Genomic DNA, 22,815 nt, shown 5'->3' on the forward strand with positions numbered 1-22,815 from the left:
TTTCATTATTTACTCACTTTTTCACATCCACCTCAGCTGTCTGATTTTAACCACACACATACTTGTGCTCTTAAATCACTTTCATTTTTCACTTTATTTTATTTTCCTATCCAACATGGCTTATGGTGCAAGCAAGTAAAAAATAGATCAAAGTTTGTTTTTTTTTTCACTCCAGCTCAGATTTGCCTCTCTGATTTATTAAATTTGTCATTGTTTGAATTGGAGCAGTCCATTGTGGATGTCTGTAAAAAAGGCTCTCCTCTGATACTGTGATAGATACTTACATGAGAGGTTAGACAGAAACAAAGAAGAAAGTGTCAGAAAGAAAAATGATCTTGTGCAAGAGGATACATGAGAGAGCTGAAACATTAGAAGATTAAGTCTGAGACATGTGTAGAAGGTAGAGCACTGATAAAACAGAGTTTAATGAATGAATAGATATCTGGAAAAATAGAGAAGTTTCAAAGCCAAGAGAAATACCTTTATATCGTTTTAAAACAGCAACATATTCCTGAAAACATATATGAAGGCAAGGCAGACAAAAAATATTAAAATATATGCAGTACATTAGAAAAGTATTCAGACACCCTAAACCATTTTAAATTGTGTTTCACTACACACACAAACTTTGATGCTTTTGAGAGGACTTGTATTTGATCACAAAATACTATGTAAAGCATAATTGGGAAGTAGATGAGAAGGATCAGGGTTTTTAATTCCCCCCCAAAGAAATCTGAAAAAAAGTGGCAATGCTTTTGCTTTCAGCTCTTCCAAGACGACTATAAAAAGACTGAGATTTCATTCCATTCTTCCGAGCAAAAAGGCTCTCATAGACATTCAGAGTTGATGAAAAATGTCTACTAACTTCTTCTAACAGGGCTATTTTAAGACTTTGAAATAAAACATTTCAGATTTGCAGCTTGCATTACAGCCTTGGCTGTGTGTTGAGATTCCTGTGGTGAATTTTCTTCCCATTTGTTTTATCTCATTCAAAGTGTTTTGTAGCTTCTAACAGTTTTTACTTCAGGCCTTGTAGTAAAAAGGCCTGAAAATGATGGAAAAGATGGATGGTGCCTATTTAGCTCCATCCATCTTCGAGGCACTTCTGACCAACTTGCCTGTCCTTGCTAAAGAAAGCATCATGCAGCCACCACCAATTTTAATAGTGTGGATGGTGTGTTTAGGGTACGGTGTTATTTTTCTTCTTCATGTAGCATTTTGCCTCTACACCGAAAATGTAAATTTTGGTCTCATCTGACCAGAGCATTTCTTTCCAGTCGCCAACATGGTCTGTGGAAAACTGCTCAAGGGACTTCTAATGGCTTTCTTTCAACAATGATTTTCCTTTTCACACTCTTCAATAATCAGAAATAGTTGTCTCATTGGCAGATCCTCCCACCTGAACTGTGAATGTATCTAGCTCCTTCAGAGTTACAATGTTCTGCTTTTCCTTCCACGGCCTGTCAGTTGATGTGGATGATCTTATTCTAATAGCTTGCATTTATGCCTTATTTTTCCCATTTGTGGACGACTTTTTTCTCATTAGCTGACATGAGAAAAGAGTCAATTGGCTACATTGGATTTTTGTTTTATTTATGTATTTTTTACAGAGAAAAACAGAGTGCATTCATGGCAGGGGGACACAGAATAAGACAAAAATATTTGAAAGCCATGTGTCATTTTTCTTACACATCACAATTATGTAATACTTTGTGTTGCTCAATCACATAAAATAACAATAAAATGATGGAACTGTGTTTCTGAATGTGACAGGATATGAGTTCAAGGCACAATAGTTCTTTTGCCAATATAGAGTGGTCTGTTTTCTTTTTTTTTGCCAAAAAACAGTCAAACAAAATCAAAATGATAACTAAGTTCTCTAAAAGCCTTGAAAACAACAGGAGCAGACAGTACTTCACCCTATCTGCCTCCCTTTCTGTTTGGTCTGCGAATTTTGAACATCTACCCTCTCATGTCTTGTCAGTCCTACCCACCGGAAAACATTCAGTGTCACATCTTCAGTGAGATACTTTTCTTGTCTGGCCTCTACTTGCATATTTTAGGATTTTTGCTGTTTTCAAGGCAGCATAAAAAAAGTTCTATCTATAGCTCAGCTCTTGCCATGGGCCAGAATAAAAAATGGATGTGTCTCCCAATGCTGCTGCAGCAGAACATAACAGGCCACACTCTGACCTCCAACTGCACCAGACACACTGAAAATCCAGCATGAAAATAGGAAATAAGCCCTTGCTATAAACATTAAAAATCAAATCTGGTGAGGAAAATTATTTCAGACCATTTTTTTTTTTTATCTACTTGCATATCAAACTTGGTTTGGTGCGGGAATCTGCATAAAATACCTTACACAACTGAGAAGGTGCAAAGATAGCTGGAACTATTTAAAGCTAATGTGTGAGGTTATGTTTCTCACAATAGAAACATTGTGAGAAATGTGGCAATTCATTGCCACTGCATATATATATATATATATATATATATATATATATATATATATATATATATATATATATATATATATATATATATGATTACAAGAAAGCCTATGACTCAATGCTGCATACTTGGATCATTGAATGCTTAGAGATGTATAACATCAACAGGACTCTGAGAGCCTTCATTGCAAACTCGATGAGGCTGTGGAAAACCACCCTTGAAGCCAACTGCAAACCTCTTGCACAAGTGTCCATCAAATGTGGCATATACCAAGGAGATGCTCTGTCCCCGCTACTGTTCTGCATAGGCCTGAACCCCCTCAGCCAAATTATCAACAAGACTGGCTACGGATACCGACTCAAAAATGGGGCCAACATCAGTCACCTTCTCTACATGGATGACATCAAGCTGTATGCCAAGAATGAGCGAGACATCGACTCACTGATCCACACCACCAGGATCTACAGCACGGACATTGGGATGTCATTCGGACTAGAGAAGTGTGGTCGGCTGATCACAAAGAGGGGGAAGGTCATCCGCACAGAAGGGGTCTCACTCCCAGAAGGAACAATAGCAGACATAGAGGACAGTTACAAGTACCTAGGTATACCACAAGCAAATGGCAACCTCGATGAGGTCACAAGGAAAGGAGCCACAGCTAAATACCTCCAACGAATAAGGCAAGTCCTGAGAAGCCAGCTCAATGGCAAGAACAAAATCCGTGCGATAAACAGCTATGCCCTGCCAGTAATCAGATACCCTGCTGGAATAATTAGCTGGCCAAAGGAGGAGATAAAAGCCACGGATATTAAGACTAGAAAACTACTAACAATGCATGGAGGGTTCCATCCCAAATCCAGCACCCTGAGACTGTACACGAGCCGCAAGGAAGGAGGCAGAGGACTAGTGAGTGTGAGAACCACAGTCCAGGACGAAACAACTAAGATCCATAAATACATCAGGGACAAAGCCTCAACAGACAATGTGCTCAGTGAATGTCTCAGACAACAGGGAACGGAGGTTGAGGTGCCAGAGATACCATCATGGGAGGACAAGCCCCTACATGGGATGTACCACCAGCAAATAACCCAAGTGGCTGATATCAGTAAATCCTACCAATGGCTGGAAAAAGCTGGACTCAAGGACAGCACAGAGGCCCTCATCCTGGCCGCCCAGGAACAGGCCCTAAACACCAGAGCAATAGAGGCCCATATCTACCACACCAGACAAGACCCAAGGTGTAGGTTGTGCAAAGAGGCCCCTGAGACAGTCCAGCACATAACAGCAGGGTGCAAGATACTGGCAGGGAAAGTGTACATGGAACGACATAACCAAGTTGCAGGCATAGTGTACAAAAACATCTGTGCAGAATATGGACTGGAAACCCCGAGATCAAAGTGGGAAACACCCCCAAAGGTGGCGGAGAATGCCAGAGCTAAGATCCTGTGGGACTTCCAGATCCAGACAGACAAAATGGTAATGGCGAACCAACCAGACATTGTCGTAGTGGATAAACAGAGGAAAGCCGTTGTGGTAGATGTAGCAATACCAAGCGACTGCAACATCAGGAAAAAGGAGCACGAGAAACTAGAGAAATACCAGGGCCTCAGGGAGGAACTGGAGAGGGCCTGGAAGGTGAAGACCACAGTGGTGCCTGTGGTCATCGGGGCCCTCGGGGCAGTCATCCCCAAACTGGACCAATGGCTACAACAGATCCCAGGAACAACATCAGACATCTCAGTCCAGAAATGTGCAGTCCTTGGCACAGCCAAGATACTGCGCAGAACCTTCAAGCTCCCAGGCCTCTGGTAGAGGACCCGAGCTCAGAGGATAAGAACCACCCGTGGTGGGTGAGAAGGGAATTTTTATATATATTTAATCACTGTGAGCATGCATGCAATTTATTTTAGGCATTTTGTGATTGATTACCAATTCTTTTCCAAAGTGGAGTGATTGTGAAACTTAAATGAATTTAAGGAGAAATGCTTGATGCACGAATTTAAATGTGTGCATCAATGTTGGATGATGATTATACATATGGGCATAGCATCTAAACATAAATCCAACATAGTAAGCTGACGAAAAAAAGATATTATTCTCTTTCACAATTGAAAGAATAATTTTTAGTAACCTAAATATATGAAAATTACACATAAACAGACTGGTCACACTTAACTGAAATTACACATACGTATATGTGATTTTTTTATATAGGCGATATGATGCAGTGCCCTATTTATTGTTGTCACTTGGTTTACATACAGAAACCACTTGTATATGTTTTCAATCATGGTGTGGTTGAGTGTCTATGCTGATTACCACTGATCAAAACGGCCATTGTACTGAGAAACTGGTGTTTCCAAGAAACCTGCAGAACAAGTCACTCTTCGACACCAATTTAAATTGTGACCTCGGGCTCTTTCCAGTTTCTGAGTCTTTCCAACCATTAATGTGTTTCTGTGTATTCTTCTCAAAATGGCTAAGAAAATGGCATGTATTTGAGCTGGGTTTTGTGAGAGCATTTGAAAAGGTATGTTTTGGCAACCTGAAAAACCTATCTGAAATCCTTCCAGGAAATCCAAAAGTTTTATAGTTGTAAATGTAAAACAAAGGAAATAGTATGCTTCAAGGGTAAAGTGACATGTTACTGCTATGGCATCATAAAACATCATAAAACTTAGACAAGACTAAGCTTTAGCTTGCTTTTTAGCAACAGTTCGATTCAAAGGAAAATTCAGGTCTGGTCTACGTTCATAATGAGGGCTTATTAGTTTGTTTTTATATACAGCAAAACACACGGCTGCAGAAGGAGAAACAGCTGCACAAAGGCATCAAGATGTAGGGGATAAAAACTTTATATTCAGACAAAATAAAAAGCCACAGCAATAGTATGATGTTCAAAACAGAAACAAAAATACAAATTAGGTTGCAAAAGAAACAAAGGAGCACCAAAGAAGAACTGAAGAGAAGATGACAATGTGGCAAAGGTGAAGCTAAATCCCCAGAAGTACAAGGATTGTGGATTTTTTTTTTCCATTGTGCATAGACATTTTAAGTCTAGTAGCAAGACAAAAGTACAAGAAGGAATAAAAGGGCAGGAATTGCACACTAATATTGATTGGTAACATTCTTGAACATTTTTCAACAGATATATATATATATATATATATATATATATATATACTGCTTAAAAAAATAAAGGGAACACTTAAACAACACAATATAACTCCAAGTACATCAAACTTCTGTGAAATCAAACTGTCCACTTAGGAAGCAACACTGATTGACAATCAATTTCACCTGCTGTTGTGCAAATGGAACTTTGTACAGAACAAAGTATTCAATGAGAATATTTCTTTCATTCAGATCTAGGATGTGTTATTTGAGTGTTCCCTTTATTTTTTTGAGCAGTGTATATATATATATATATATATATATATATATATATATATATATATATATATATATATATATATATATATATATATATATATATATATATATATATAGTATATATATTTGATGTAACATATGATTAGGCTGGAGATTTAGGCACAGACACAGAGATTTGTGTTACATATGTCTGGTAACTTGGCACAAAAGATTAATGGCTAAATTGAAACTGTGAACAGTGTAAGTGCTATGTGCAAAAGAGGTTCATAACGGAAAATCCAGGTCCTAGAGTCATTGAGTAGAAATTGTCCAGGCACATGCTAAAGGGATGACTTTGATTTTTTAAAATAGCATTTAGAATTACTATCACAGAACATAGATGAGCCATTATATGTATCAAATCAGAAGGACTTTCTTGGTACAGACTGACAGAATTTTCATGAGAACCAAAAAAAAAAAATTGCTGTATTTCTACTTTCATTTTAATTAAAATGGTCGTTTCTCATCTGGGTGTGAGGCTGAGAGCATGTCTTTTTTCCTACTAGTGTACTCTAAGTAGTTGTGAGTGAATAAAAAGCGATTCTCTTCATTATGCAGGAAACGAACAAACAAGGTCTGGACAAGTCATGAGCCATATATCACTAGTCATTCAACAAAATTCACATTTTGTGTTAAGGTGAAAATATATGGTAAAATATTCTCCTGGCTTTTTAAAGTTAGAGAACAAAAAAAAGTCATTTGTGAGATTAAGTTTGTTTTTAGATGGTGTGCAATTAAATTTTAAGCAGTTGTGAATTAATTTGTTCAATTAAAAATGAAATTGTGTATGAGAGTCATTTCAAGTCATTGTCATACAGTAACAAAGTTTTTTTGTAATGAATAGAAGAAAAAAAAAATCAGGCAAAAATGACCATGTACCAAGATAGCAAAGTTAGAAATGTGGTCCAGAAATCTCAGCTGATAGGACACATTTCTCCAAATACCTGTAGCTGTCAATGCTTGTGTAACATTACTGTGTTTCTGCAGTATGCCTTTAGCTGCATGATGTGCATGATTTGACCTTCTGGCAACATTTGCCCTTTTGAAATGGCTTTCTGCTGTGCAGGATATCCTGAGAAGGTTAGGTATGCCTGATGGGTTATGGTGGAGTAGTATGATAGATAACAGTGCCATGAATGCCCGTCACAGAACAAGATTTTTTTGTATGGGTGATTTACATGGCCCTATTGCGTCCCTGGAGCTTTTCGAATCTTGCAGAATAATGAAACTGACAACTCTCATTCGTTTGCTTCTCTGTGCAAAAAGAGCTTATGCAATGCACAAGTCTGTGAGCAACAGTCATATAATCCCTTGAGGAAATACCATACAGAGTTCAGTTGTATCTGGTACCTCTTTGCATGGGCAGAAAATAGAATGACTGTTATTGGAAAACTACATACCAACTGCTGACAAAGAATGGAAAATAAATGTCAAACTCTTGATATAAATACATAAATATTAACCACTTTAGGGTAGAAAGATAGAAGTCATTAATTCAAATAATAATTTGTGTGCCTTCGCCTTCTCCTGGAAAATACTAGATTGTTTCTAATTTAGATGCAACATAATTAATGATTAGTAAGCTGATAACACATCTAAACCACTTTGTGCAGTAAAAGACCTGAAGCACTTCCTCATCAAATGCTAATTCTGACAATCAAATGTAGTTCTGTACTTTTACATAAATAATAATATGTTGTATACACTTGTTTTGAAAGGCTCAAGTGTTAAATATTGAAATAAGGTCAGCAGTTATTCAATATGAATACTATTAATATTAATACATTCAGCTCAGAACCCAAAAGGATACATAGCGCTTCAACAATATATTCAACAAATCTAAACCTTTTTTTTTTCACAAAAAGAGTAACGGTTGCACAAATGACAAATTGTGTTTTAGAAGGCGCTTTAAAAGATGATAGATTATTGATAGCCAGTTTAATCTTTGTGTACTCAATTTATTTTCTGTGTACTCAATTTACAATTATTTCATCATTATAATATCATAATGATGATTACAAAATTATGAGTTTTTGATGTCCATAAATGAAGATTTCACACATCACAAACTGTGTTTTTCTTAATCTTTTTTTATTATAGAATTATCAGGTGTTAATGTGGTAAAGTTTGAAATCTATGCCCAATAATTTCGATTTTAACCTAAAGAATTGATTTAATGTGATTGAAGTGTGGTTCATAAACCTAAAAGAAACAGTTAAAAAGTCTCAACTGAGCCACACGCGAAGTTTAAAATCAGATGCAAACTTCAGCATTATTTTAAATTTTTCTTTCAAAATTTAAAGTAAAGGTGTAGCAAATAGTAAAGTGTGTTTAAAAAAATTATCATGAGCAGCCAATCTGTTGGTAAGCAAAATATTGAATATTTTAGATTTTGATCTAAAATCAAAATTTAGATCAAATCTTGATTTTAGATCTAAATTTAGATCTAAAATCAAGATTTGATTTGATCAGAGGCTAATTTAGTTAGCCTCTGATTAAAGAAAAAATATTAATCAGAGGTTAACTTCAGCACTGGTGTATGAAAATATTTGTTTACAGTCCCTACAAACATTTTTGGACTCTCAAGAATGGGAGTCTCGCAGATTGTTTTTAGTCTATTTCTGTGTCACAGTGCTGCCGCACAAACTGTAAGTGATGGAAGCAACTTCAATACAAATTTATCCAAACACAACTATAATTTCTATAAATGCTACCATAATTGCTAACTATAATTTCTTTATAAGGGAAGATTTCCAGATGACAAATACCATTGTGTTATAACCTTGTTGCTTGAGTTGCTGATAATGAGACAATTTACATTTTGTCTGTTGCCTAACTCATTTGTTCCCTCTCACATTTCGGTGTTATCAACTTGATAAGATCACCCCTTCAGGAAAGACATTATGTTCACATTATCTTCATTCCTTATTATGAATTATTAATTTTTTCTCATCACATATGTAAAAGGCCAAGGTTACTTGACGAGTATAACTTGACTGTTAAAAAAAATCCAAGCTTGAGGTCCTAAGATTTTTAAAACATTTAATGTTCTTTTATCTTTTAGCCTGTTTACTATTTCTGCCTGTCATTTAATATCCATTGATGTTCATATTTATATCTGTACACTGAGTTCTTGAAACCAAAAGTCAAATTCCTTGTTTGTGAACACAATCATGGCCAATAAAGTTGATTCCAAGTCTGATATCTTATGTCAGTTTTTTTTTCCTTCTGCTCTCCTCTTAGACTTAGACAGCATTACATAAACATAATGCTTCCAAAAAGCAAAAAAGTTCACCATTATTTCTGCCATTGTCCTTGTAAACATTATGCTCTTAAATTTTAAAGAAACACAGTAATTATTTTCTCTTTAACTGCCCCTTTCTTTCTCTACCTCTATTTCTAAATACTGTATTTTCATCAAATTCTGAAATTCAGATGTAAGGTTGACATAATGTTCTATTTTCAGATAAACTTTCTTTAAGTGCACAGAGTAATACTTAGCATGTTGAATAGTTATGTGTATACTAAGAGATCACAGGGGCATTTCAATCAGGTTCATACATAATTCATTGTAGGATGAATGACGAGGGCATCCTCTAACTCAGTCAGCGCCTTTCAATTATTAAAATCTAAGCACCAAAGACTTAAGAGGACCATGTCAACAAATTTGCTTAAATACTTGTGAAATAAAAAGATTATCACAGACAGATTAAAAAAAAATGGCAATTTTTACATTTTTATTTTATTTTTATCATTTGCTTTAAATGGATAACCTCCAAACATAGTTTATGTTCAGGAAGGGTGAGCAGGTCAAGCACTCATACCACAGTGTCTACCTGACTGGTTGCCATCACTTGACCTTCACAGAATATATTAAGCTGCATGACTTGACTTGAAAGTCAAGGACTCTGGGGCTCGGGAGGAATCAGTCTGTCTTCATAATACTGAGAGTTTGCAGCCTCTGCCATAAAAAAAATAAAGACTGCATGTTTTATTAAGGATACAAGAACCTTACTCATTTTATATAGAAAAGATAACATATTGCATGAGATCAAGGAAAACATAACCCCAGTACAAACCGTGATATGAGGGACTTGGATGGGTTGCAAAAGTGCATAATCTAGGTTAGCGGTTTGGAAGATTTAACACTCAGAGAGACCACAGATTTATAAATGCTTAAAGCAACACAACCACCTTCTCTGAGCAACAGATCTTAGTTGTTTAAGATATTTTTTCTGAGATCTGGTTAAAAGAAGGACACAGGATGAAGGAGATAGATAAACCTAGATGTTTCAATTAAAGTCATTCTGTCAAGTCCAAAATTACATATGCCTCTGGCAGATTTAAATTTTAAATTAAACTCATTGAGCCATGCAGTTTGTGTTTGATAGGAAAAGAGATGGACATATCTCAATAAATAAGCAAACAATATAAAAGGACAATCATTAAAAAGAATAACCTATTTAGATTTCATCCAAAATGGCATGTCTAGAATTACACATAGCCAACTTTTTGCAAGTTCCCACTGGTATTTTGAGCTTCAATTCTTTGAGGTTGAAAACCCCATTGCCATGGCTTTAATAATTTGCTCCCTCTGCAGACTCTCAAAAGACTCAAGTCATGACACTGGCTGGGATGCTCCAAAATATTACTTCCAGTAAGAAGAAATATGTTGGCATACCTGCCAAGGGTATGAATAATTTTGGTCTTAAATGTAATGCATATTTTTATAACTGGTTTATATTTTAAGAAAAATATTTCTGGAGGACCAACTTACCTGTTTTTTCAAAGTTGTGTTTGATATTGTCATCCTTGCACATGATGTCTGCATGTCCTCCAATGCTAACATTAATTCCATATTCATCGAGAATCTTCCCGTCGTTGAACTTGTTGTGGAGCTGGTTGGGTGTGGAGTTAAGCGAGTGTCCAACTCCATCCTCTTCATCGCAATCGTAATCATCAAGAATGGGAGTCTCGCGGATAGGCATTCCAATGACAGAGCTGCCATGCTGGTGAGTGCCCCGGGAGCCCCGGTAACTGTCACGGCCCTGCGGGCCCAGAAGGACGGAGGGGATGTAGTGGATCTCATGGGTGGCTTCTGTGCTGGCACTTTTTTGCGGGATCCGGCGACGCTTACACCATCGATGACGGGTGTACAGGACAAGGGTGAAGAGGAGAATTAGGAGAAGAAGGGCAATGAGTCCCCCCTGAAAAAAAAGAGGAAAACACAAAACGTGAGCAAAAAAATATCTAAACACTGAAGGACATAAAGCTTCAGGACAAATTATGCTCTAGTTTCATATGATAGCCAGAAATACTAAACTGACCTAAAATGACTATCTGAATTTCTATTGTAGGAACCACAATTACTGTCCACAAATGCTGTTCAGATACCAGATTTGTAAGATTCAAAGAAATTTCACAAAGAATCATTCAGATTACAGTGACGGTTAGTGAGGGTGGAGTGTACGTTAATTCCTGCTTATAAGTTTATATTTACAGCAACTCAGACATGAATATTCAACAAATATAGGCCTTTCTTATGTCACAGACACATTGTGGTTTTTGCTATTGGATGATGCTAGTGGTCGTTGGTTGAGAGGTGGGATACATCACTGGACAGAGTCATTTCACCCAATTTTAGTACAGTTGCCAGAACAATTAGCATGTGGTTGTAAGAAACATTTATATAAATGTTTATGGTGTTTATCAAGTGCATTTGGACCTCGAGGTTTCATTTTGTTATGTGGATGACAGAAATCCACAACAAATTCAAACTTGTGCCCCAATTCTTGTTTTCAAAATTCATTGAAATTGTATGCAATGTTTTGTCCACTCCAAAAAAGAATGGGTTCAAATGTGTATTTAAGTCCAGAATTATTTGTGTCCATTATAGGTGTGTGTCAACTTCTGACATACACATAAGACTTGTACTGATCAAAAAGCTCTTAATAACCTTTATTCTTTAAGAAAAGAACTGAATTCATTATCATTGGCAGAGATATGCTGCATATCCAGAAACTGGAACACTATTCCAATTTTGCAGTTGTGTTATGAGGAGTGATCTGGTAAGTTTAACTAAAAACTTCTTTTTTCTAATGAACATTATAAAGTCATTGGAATACAATGAGAGCAAGCAAGGATGACAAATATGTGTGAACTATTTCCGAAAAAAATAAATAAAAATAAGAATGACAGAGCATTCCTTTGTAGCAATGATGATGTTAGCAAGTAATTAGAAGATACTTTTTTGCACATGCAAACCAGAGAGTTATTGTGCAAAATATATAATAGCTTTGGTACTTTAAATTAACTCTTTCTTAATGTTTACTCATGTACTTTTTCATGGAGTGCATAATCTCATGAGCGTTAGAAAAGTATTCCCATTCATCAAATGTTACATTCACACGCTTCTAATTTTTTTATTGTGATGTTAGACGATAGGCCAACACAAATCAGAAGCCTAATCTAGAAAGAAAAAGGGAGAAGGTTTCAAAAGTGGCAAAAATAAAATCTGAAAAAAAAAATAAATGTTTGTATTCAGCCTCTCCTATGCTGGTGCCCTGAATGAAACAAAATCCAGAGAAATCAATTATCTTTAGAAGTCATCCAAGTAACAGTCTGTACCAGTGTGTACAATTATCTCTGTATAAAAAGAGAGAGTCTGTGAAGGGCTCAGAGGCAAAAGACCATTAGGAATAAACAGCATCATGAATATCAAGGACCACACCAGAAAAGTCAGGAATAAAGTTGATATATTTGTTATTATTTATACCTTCAACAAATGTTATCACCTAGAGCCAAAATGACATGCATGTAGTACATAAAGGCACAACAAAATCACATTGAACGTTATTGCTGTAACTTAACAAGTAAAAAGGTAAAATGAATCTAAACACTGACCCTAAACATTGATTGCATTTACAACCAATTAAAATGCAAGGATTTAAGCAATGAAGGGGTTGTCCTAGACCTTGGAGTATTTCTACTCCCAATAGAGTATAGTGAGGCAGAAATTAATGTCTTTGTAACAGTGCTATATCCAGGGTTTTTTGTCACACACTGTTGCCCAGCGATTGCTTGTCTGCTTGCCCTTTCTTTCTTCTCTAAGCCCAGACTTTAGCCCTGTAGATTCACCAGGGAGCATCACATTTCTCCATGGATCATTCAATATGTGGCCATCACACATCAAACACCCCACCATACATGCAGTGGTTAGAAAATAAATCTATATTCAAAGACAGAGTGGCGGAAAGGGAGAGAGGGCAAGACTTATTCTTTGATTTTTCACAATAGCATCCAACGGGTGTGATGTGATATTGGATTCTGCAAGACAAGGCAACCTAGTGATTTATTTTTAATGTCAGGCTGAAAAAGTGAACGTCAGCACTTTTGCAGCCATACATTTAACATTGGAGCTCTATTTATAAAATGATATGTGCACATGCACACAAGAAAAAGGCCGGACACAGGAAATACATATGCATGCGTGCATCAGCTCTTGGCTACTCTACATCAAAGCAGAATAATAAATACAAACTGCAAGGGTTCATTCATCACAACATTTAAAATTCCATCACCATGAGGAAAAACAAACCCCTTTCAAATTATAGCTCATGCGCTCCTAGGTGTTCATAAATCAAATATGCTGAGAGGTGAGGCAGTACAGAGAGGACTTGTACTAGGGACAAACTTGTCCATTAATCTCCAGCAGGACAGCAGCTCTTCTGGTATGCAGTCACCAAAATCCTCCTTGTACTCTGTATGTCTTCATTAGTTTTCTTTAAAACAACAAACACATAAAAATACAGAGGCCTATAGTATCTTTTGGTAACAGCGATGTAATAGATCATCACTGAATTACAATAAAAGATAAAAATGTATGACTTTGTGTTTTATATTGGTGTTTTTTTGTAGCATTGTATAATATGCCTGATCTCAATGAAAATATGTGACGTAAGCCTGACTTTAGGATACAATGGTACATGGTGGAGTTAGATGACATATATAATGTCCATCTGTCAGATCCAGCCTGACAAGTCCTCCTATCTCCTACTGAGAGTTAAAAGTGAAAACATGCAAACTTCAGTGTAACCGTTACAATTATTGTGTTCCAGAAAATATTACACTACCAACAGATAATTTGTCACTGAAATTGTTGTGATAAACAATAATGTCTTCTTGAGACCAAAATTCCATAATAATGCTAGAAGATTATCTCAAAGATTAATAAACTTCTTCCTAAATAGTATTTAACTCTGGGACTGGAAGACATTTGAAATATCCAAAATAAATAAACAAACCAAAAGCAAAATAAAATGGATTGTGAAGTCTCTGTAAACAAACTTGCCCTTCAAAATGTATTGGTCATTAGGCGCAGAGAGAAAAAGAGCCAATACCGTCGATTAGGACGTCTGTAAAAAATAAAAGTGTACACTTACTACTGTCTACTGGGTATCAAATGTTTGCAGCAGTTCTTCAAATGCTTGATTAAAGTGCAACATCTCTTTGGCAATTAAGCAAACTCTCATAGTGTGCACTAACACAGTTTGCACTGGCCTTTTCGCATTTTGTGATTGTGGACTATCAGCAAGACGAAGACGGGCCACTGGTGATAGGATCACCCCCAGTGGTAGAAAACTGATCCTTTTTGCTGTTGCTTAATAGAAACAGAGAAACGGTGAAAACAAACAAGCATGCAACTGAGGATTATCTACTTCAATTTTAATTTATTGAGCTCATTTGAATTTATCATGTGACTAAGTGATTTATTGAGTACTGCAACAGCCCGACTGCTAACTGTAGGTATTTTTAAATTTTCAACATGGAACGTTAAAGCCTACAACAGCCTCCATGTTTTTCTGAGCTAACTCGACATATGGATATCTGATATAAATTTTAAATGCACAAAGATTCAAGGAATATGAATTATGTAAGTAAATTTAAAATGTAAAAAAATGCAGTTCCTCTTGAAAAGTCATGTCTGTCACTCCCACATTTGTTCTTACTTCTAATGGCTATATTCCCATTTTGTAATGTTTTTTATACATCACTGCCTTCAAAAACTAATTGTCCTGGTAAGTTTATGCTTTTTTTTCTCTAGGGTCCCAGTTTGTTTCTCTTACTTCTGTATATTTCTTGTTTTATTTTGTACTTCCTCTTGGACTACTTTTGTTCTGTCTCCCTCATCGCCATTCCCCTTCCTGTTTGATCACATGTTTACACCATCTTCAACAAAAAAGCCAGGTCAATTCATGTTGGCAGATGTAACCATGAAGATTTTTTTTCTGTTCATCATCATACCTGAGAAATCTCTGCAGCTTTAGTTCTAAGTGACTTTATGGGGAAAAAATGTCTGAAAGCTCCATATTTTTCTTTTTTGCTCCATTTGCTCCAGCTCCTGCAGAGCTTGATATTTTTCCTTATAGTGATTCAATTTCATATTCAAATTACACTATATGGTCTTCTGGTTACCTTTTATTTTCTCTCTGCACCTTCACACTTTAGCTTTCCATTAACTGTGCCGTCATCTCTTACTTTTCACTTTTCATTCCCGTACCTTTGGTTCCTAGTATACCCTTTTCACTCCAATTCCTATTAGATCATATTTCCTTCTTATGCTCAAATTGTTCTTCCAAAGACAAAGCTAAATAGAAATTAAAATTTTAACAATGAAATAGCAAGCAACATGCACATTTCTGAAAAAAAAAAAGTTTAACTGTAAGAAACAGTGGCTCTTAAAAGTGTACTAACTCCTGGATGCCTGGATTAAAATGCCTGGATTTTGTCATAAAAAAGGAAAAGTTATTTTAAATATTTTTTATAGAACAACAATATATTTATCTCGGGCAATATAAAAAGATCTGGAGATATTTTGAGAATTTTTGCAAGGCACAAATTCTGAAGTCAAGATGTTGGATGTCGATAGAATCTCAAAAAATGATTGACTGCTAACATTTACTCAATAGGGTTTCTGTAAAATAGTATCTCCTTGCTGCGATATAAAAACACATTATTTCTGTTTCTCCTACTTTCCTCCACATCAACTCATACAGTTGATGTGTAAAACTATTTTTATTTTTGAACAACCTGGAATTTAGAAAAAAAAGTTAAATAAGAACAAACAAAAATCTAATCACATTCAACAATCACTGCTTTTATGATCCCACCTGATAGTACACTAACTTCAAACAGGATAATGCCAATAGGTCAAGACTTCCAAAGCAAAAACTCATTATACTCAATCAATAAGCTTGAGTGGAGTTAATCTAAAATAAAGGTATTCAGTCAATAATCTATTGTATATTGCCCCTCATGTGAGTTAATGAAAGTAGGAGCATCGCATTGAATGAAGTGCTGCAGAAATTTTATGAGGTTTTCAACAAGCCATACAATAAAAGCAAAAATTTGTTTCATTTTAGTGGCGAGTTGTAGAATTGACTGCATGCATATTTCTCTCTTATCCATGTAGCTGAGATAAGAAATTATTTGCATAAGTCATTTCCTGTGTAATTTCCTGCTCAACTTTTCCTTAAAGGGTATATTAACTTTCATATAACTTTTAACACGCACACTATAAAAAGTCAGGTTTACAAATAATTTTGTATGGTGTTCTTTATGATCATTAAAGTTGGGATATTTATAGTCACACATCTATCTATCTATCTATCTATCTATCTATCTATCTATCTATCTATCTATCTATCTATCTATCTATCTATCTATCTATCTATCTATATAACAAACATTAAAATTTACTGAAAATTAACCAGACATTAAATCATATATTGCTTTTAAAATATGGGTGAACAAAATCAAAGAATGATGGAAAATGTTAGACTAAGATGTGTCCTAACTAACATAGTATGCACTCGACTGAACATGGAGTACAGGAAGTGAAGAAGAGATTCTGGAACATCTTCCAAAAACATTAAAGGTGAACCGCAAGTAAACTTCATGGAAGAGGTCCAAGGAAAACACCGTTGTTGAAAGCAAATCATAAAAGCAAGACTGGAATTTGCCACAGTGCATATTGACAAGCCACAAAACTTCCAGGAGAATGTCCTTTGGACTTATGAGACAAATAGAAGAGGTCCCAGGATTGAACGCTGGGGTACCACACATGTGATTTCTGTCCAGTTAGATGAAAAGTTACCTATTGATGAAAATACTGTAAGTCCCTATTCTTTAGATAATCAGTCAAGTCCTGTATCAGGGAATCGACCCTGCGATGAGTTTAATATCTCAATCAGATCACATGCAACTTCCTTAAGTTTTCCGTAGGATATCAAGACAACAGGAGGAGGAGCTTAATTGATAAATAGTTGTTTTGTTTTTTTTCAAAGATTTTAAGGTTGAGTTGGTGGAATAGTGTTATTTTCTCTTGTTGTAAATGGACATAGCATTTGGTACTGGATTGGATATTTATGTACAAATGAACCTACGTTTTTTTTTGTTTGTTTTTAATTTGAGAAATTCAGCACAGGTGCTGGTAGAGTTACAGGAGGGTTTGTCAATCTGTCAACCATGGCAAACAAGACACAAGCATTGTTAATGTTTTTGTTAATGACATTATAAAAAGATTTTTTCACTTCATGTTTCAGTTGAGTGATTCAGTCTTCACAGTCTCTTGTAGATTTCACAGTGAAGCCGGACTCAAGTTTCCCCGCCATTTGCCTTTTTTGCCTTTGCATGAGTGGAGCAGTTTTCCACAGAAATATTTTCCTACGAGACTTGACCTTCACTTCAATTGAAGCCATGGAATCAATGATGTCTGAAATTTTAGAATGAAAGTTATCTACCAAGGATAAAGGGTAAGTGGAAGAGTAAATTTGATTAAACTTTTCAGCTGTGCTGTGCTGAAAAAAATGTCAAAGTCCTCAGTGGAAAACAGAAACATTTTACTCTGATTTAGTTTTTAGGTTAGAAAATAAAGTAAAAAGATACAAAGTCGAAAAATTTGAAGTAATCTAGTTAGGAGGGTAGAAAGTATAAAAGTAACTACACACGCTGGGTATATTATATAACTTTCAAACAATATCAAAGGCAACACGGAGGTGAGAGACCAAGAAAAGCTGCTCCTCCTTCGCAGGCTGACAACATCATGCGTTTGAATGATACAGCAAAGTCCAAACCTTAATTTGACCAAATCCTACTGAAAACTACTATTTACTGATGCTCTTCATCGAATGTGACTGAGCTTCAGCTTTTTTGCAAAGAAAAAATTGGTACACATTGCAGTCCATGTATTTGTCTCACAAACATTTCTAATAAATCTACTGAATGTGGAATTACTACTAACTTACTGATGTCAGATTTTGAGGTATGAAATCTTTGTTCACGAAAGTATTTAAAGATCAGCTTTATTGATCTTCTCTTCACACTTCAGTTAGTAGCTCCTGTAGATATCCAGCAAAAGGAAAACATTCACATTATAGCTTGGATTATATATTCAGGGTACTGGTTATTTAAACAAACAAATAATGTAATTCTATGTCATCAAATGCATTACAGTACTTTGAGTTTTGGACACTACGCATAGTAACATTTGCCCTTCTGCTTCAAAGAACAAAAGCACCAAAGCAATATTTTCAGTATGCTTTAGAAATGTTGCAGAAATGCACAAATGCTGAACTCAAAATAGTTGAAACATCAAACAGAAAAGAATGAACAACTGACATATTTGTCTTACTTCAAATAAGGCATATCTTGCAGCACTGGATGTTCCTGCATGCAACCACAAACAAACAGACTCAGAGTACAAGCTTCGCTTGGGAGGCTTTTAATTTGCTGTTTCTCTGTTCATGGCACTATCAAACTTTCAATGCAGAAAAAAAAACATCTTTACTCTCCTATACTAACTTTTTCTGTCACTACATTTTATGTCAACCACATACACTTTAACTTCACTGTTCTACTAACAGTTCTATAGTTGTTTCTCTGTCGTTCTAGCTCTCCCAGCAGGAAGTTAAAGTGGCATGTGGCTTAGCATTTGCTGTTCATTCGTTCTGTGTAACTACAAGCTGCAGTGCAAATACCAGAGTTAGCCTCTGGTAAATATTTCCATTTTAGCAGTTTAACCCCAAGGAAACATGCATGTCCTTTATTGGATTGCATAGAGCATTTAAATGGTTAGATATCAACATCCTACAAGAGCAGCATATTAGCCTTAATTAGCTTCTTAGTTGCAAAACGGCCAAATGTTCATTTATTAACTCTGTAAATAATAGTATCTAACATTAGACCAAACTACCAAACTCTCCTCTTTACAACTGCATAAATGGATAATACATTTGTAGTCTCTCTCTCTCTATATATATATATACTGTATATACTGTACAGACCAAAAGTTTGGACACACCTTCTAATTCAATGGGTTTTCTTTATTTTCATGACTATTTATAAGGCAAGAAATCCCACTTATTAACCTGACAGGGCACACCCATGAAGTGAAAACCATTTCAGGTGACTATCTCTTGAAGCTCATTGAGAAAATGCAGAGTGTGTGCAAAGCAGTAATCACAGCAAAAGGTTTCTACTTTGAAGAAACTAGAATATAAGGGGTATTTTCAGTTGTTTTACACTTTTTTGTTTAGTGCATATTTCCACATGTGTTATTCATAGTTCTGATGCCTTCAGTGTGAATCTACTGTACAATGTCAATAGTCATGAAAATAAAGTAAACTCATTGAATTAAATGGTGTGTCCATATATTAATCCAAATTTGATTATACCTATTCTAAAATACAAAAAAGTACATCTTCTTACTATATTCATTAGTTTTTGTTTTAAGAATGGAAGTTATCAATTCATCCAACAAATTGGTTTGGGTTTATTTCACTTGTGATGGACACAGAGATGGAAAAGAAAGGAAAACAGAAAGAGAAAATGGGGAAAGGGTTTAAAGGGAAATAAGAAGATAGAAACAAAGCAGAAAAGCGTAGAGAGTCAATACCCCGTGGGCAGTTTGCTTCAACAACTGCCTAAAGACAAACAAAACAAACAGAGAAACCAGAGGAAATAACAATAAATGCATATATAACAATTATAACATCACTGAACAGTACACAGTTAATACATAATGTATTAAATTGATTAATGTAACTGCTGCCTAAAATAGAGTATCAATGAAATAGAGTGATAATATTTTTACTCTATTATCAATGAAAATAGAGTATCAAAACCTCTGTGGGTGTGGTTTTGAGAGGGATTGTATTTATTAGACTCTTCCATAAGAATTTTATAAGGGTTTCATAAGGAAACCTATAGTTGCCAACACTGTAGTCATGAGCCCACAGGCTCTGCCAGCAGATCTAGCCATGGATACAGAGACCAGAGTCCCGACGGCATACCAGCAGAGGCCCAACAAAGCCTGGGGCCCAAGGCACACTTTATGCTCCTAGGTCCAGGTATCGTCTCCCCAGAGGGGCAACCCATCCCTGAACCCAGGAGATGGTTCCCTTAATTCCTTTATGGATAAAAGCAGACCGCCCAAACCTCAGCATTAGCAGAGAAGCCGATCAACTTGGACCAGGACCAGGCAATAGGCCCAGATACGAGCCCCATCCCCATCCAAAGTAAATGAGTGTGATGTATTTATGCAGATGGCAGTAGAACCAAGGGGGGCGGAGAAGTTAAATTTATTCACAGATTGTCTGTCTCATGTCATACATGTCACGAGTCACGACATGGTTAGAGTTGTATCAAATGTGTACAAAAACATATTGTTTATAAGAATTACATACTGCAGTTTTAAAGGGTGATACAAAATGCATAGCACTTTTTAAGATCTTTGCTCACTGAAATCTGACAAAAAGCTTATTGAATCCTTATGTATTGTGGAGACATAACTTCAATCAGCAATGTTTTATCTCTGTTACACAGTAAATTCGATATAGTGCCATATACGTTTGAATAATCATATGCGATATTATGAAGACCCTGAAGATTAGACTGTACACATTGTATTTTGAAATATTTGTTACATAATGTTGAGTGAGACCGTTGATTTTTTTTTTTTTTACTTAAAAACCCATCATAACACTTTTCCCTAGCTAACTGGTCCTTTGATGTTCAATTTGTGCTGCCAGTATTCCTCCACCTTTGTCAAAATGCAACATTTTTGCACCTAAGTTCCCCCAGCAGTTCCCCAAGAGTCAGTAAATAACGTAAGAAACTAAGAATGACTAAAGGCCCCAACCAAATCATAAACTCTAATTATAATATGATTGAAAGCTGAATAAAATTCTACATCCTAGCTAAAAATTAAATGTTGACCTTTCCATTTTGTCCCTCTTGCCAGGGAAACTAATACATTTCCAATTTTCACTCCTATCTCATCCCTTTTTCATTGTCTCATGTCTTCTCCCTTCATTACTCTCCATCTCTGTCCTTCCCTTTTGCATGCCACAGTGCTCCATCACACAGAATCAAACGATTTAAGGGCTGATAGTGCTAGTTTGAGGTCTGGCTTTCTGAATTATAACAGTTAGGGTTGATTCACCAGTGCAGTTCTCCCGCCTACCTGATAATTCTCTCCCAGGGTTTTTCTTGCTATAGCCAGTGCCCTATACACCCACGACTTTCCTTTCTTAGACAGAAAAACAACAAGGCTTGTTCTAGGCTCTCGACACTCGGGGCCTGTAGTGAAGGATGGACTCCGCATTGATATCATAGATTATGATGATTACTTTTCAGCTCTGCAGGGAAAGATGTTTATAAATATGTAGCAGTTGCAGAGCAAACCCATTTTTTAAAAAAAGGTATCATTACAAAAGATCTCTTTTATAAAAGTTGTTTCAGTTTCATAGACTTTTAAGAAAGTACTTTATGATTAATGGCAATGGAGACAAAAGACTAACTAGACAAATTAAACAATATGTCCTGCTGTCAAACTCCTCCGCACATCACCCACTTAAGCAGTAAATTGTAATATGATGTGCGAAGCTATGGTCAACATTTACAATTTTGCAAAATGACATAAACATAATAAATACACTTGTACAAAAATATTACATGTAATAGATTCCCAGTAGGCTTTGAGTCTTAGGGCCCATGAGCAAGTTTAGTAATATGTAAATTTTCTTTACATTTCCATATGAAAACAGATTCACATTATCACAGTCTGTTTTTATTTTTCCACAAAAACACTGTATTCCTTGAGGTGAAATAAACATCAGTGATTCATTCTTTAAATCATGGCCTATGGCTATGGAAGTTTTGCATATTACAAAGTAATTAAATAGCAGACCACAGCAATCTCTCGTGAATTATCTTACCATTCACGATAGTTACGAACAAGTACAAATTAAAAACAAAAAGAAAAAGTAGACAGCATAGCAGCTGAATATTAAAAATACTAAAATTATAGCATTGATGAAATCTAAGAATTTTTTAAACTGTAAAATTCTCAAAATGTTGAAAATAACTAGGTAAAAAAGAAGGTGGTGTCATACCACTTTTAAGATAAAGTCTGTTGTATTTCTTGGTACAATGACACTGACATGATGCTCATTGTGGCCAAACATAATTGCCTGATTAAAATGCAGCATGGCTTCCTTATTGCTGTGCTAATTTAGCTTTGCTCAAAAAAGGAGAGATTACATTGCCCTCTCACGCAGACCCCAACACATCTACCCAAACCATGTTATGGCTCTTTCATCAGACAAATAATAGGTTCACATTCTAGCCGCATATGTCAACTGTAAGCACATATGCCCTGGCCCCCTCCCTCTTTTTGACATTTCCAGGGACGAAATGTGATTAGAAAGGTAATGTCAATATTTGCAGTTGCGTCACGAGAGCTCAATCCAGGACTGCCGAGGCTGATAATAACAAGGTAGTGCAAGGGTCTGGACAATGAGGCCCTTGGGGTGACTTTGATTGAGAAACATGCTTTAGCTTTGGAGAAAAGGGGGCAGAAAATGGATT

The 22,815-nt window shown here is 35.9% G+C and overlaps 1 protein-coding gene across 1 annotated transcript in view; it reads right to left on the minus strand.

The window, feature by feature from the left end:
* Positions 1–22,815, minus strand: part of astn2 (astrotactin 2) — a 261,598-nt gene that overhangs the window by 184,319 nt on the left and 54,464 nt on the right. Inside the window, exon 3 of the mRNA XM_023338121.1 lies at positions 10,664–11,093. Coding sequence (XP_023193889.1) covers positions 10,664–11,093 — 430 coding nt within the window. The remainder of the gene's footprint in view (positions 1–10,663; positions 11,094–22,815) is intronic.

Source organism: Xiphophorus maculatus, chromosome 8, assembly GCF_002775205.1.
Source record: "Xiphophorus maculatus strain JP 163 A chromosome 8, X_maculatus-5.0-male, whole genome shotgun sequence".
Taxonomy (NCBI): Eukaryota; Metazoa; Chordata; class Actinopteri; order Cyprinodontiformes; family Poeciliidae; genus Xiphophorus; species Xiphophorus maculatus.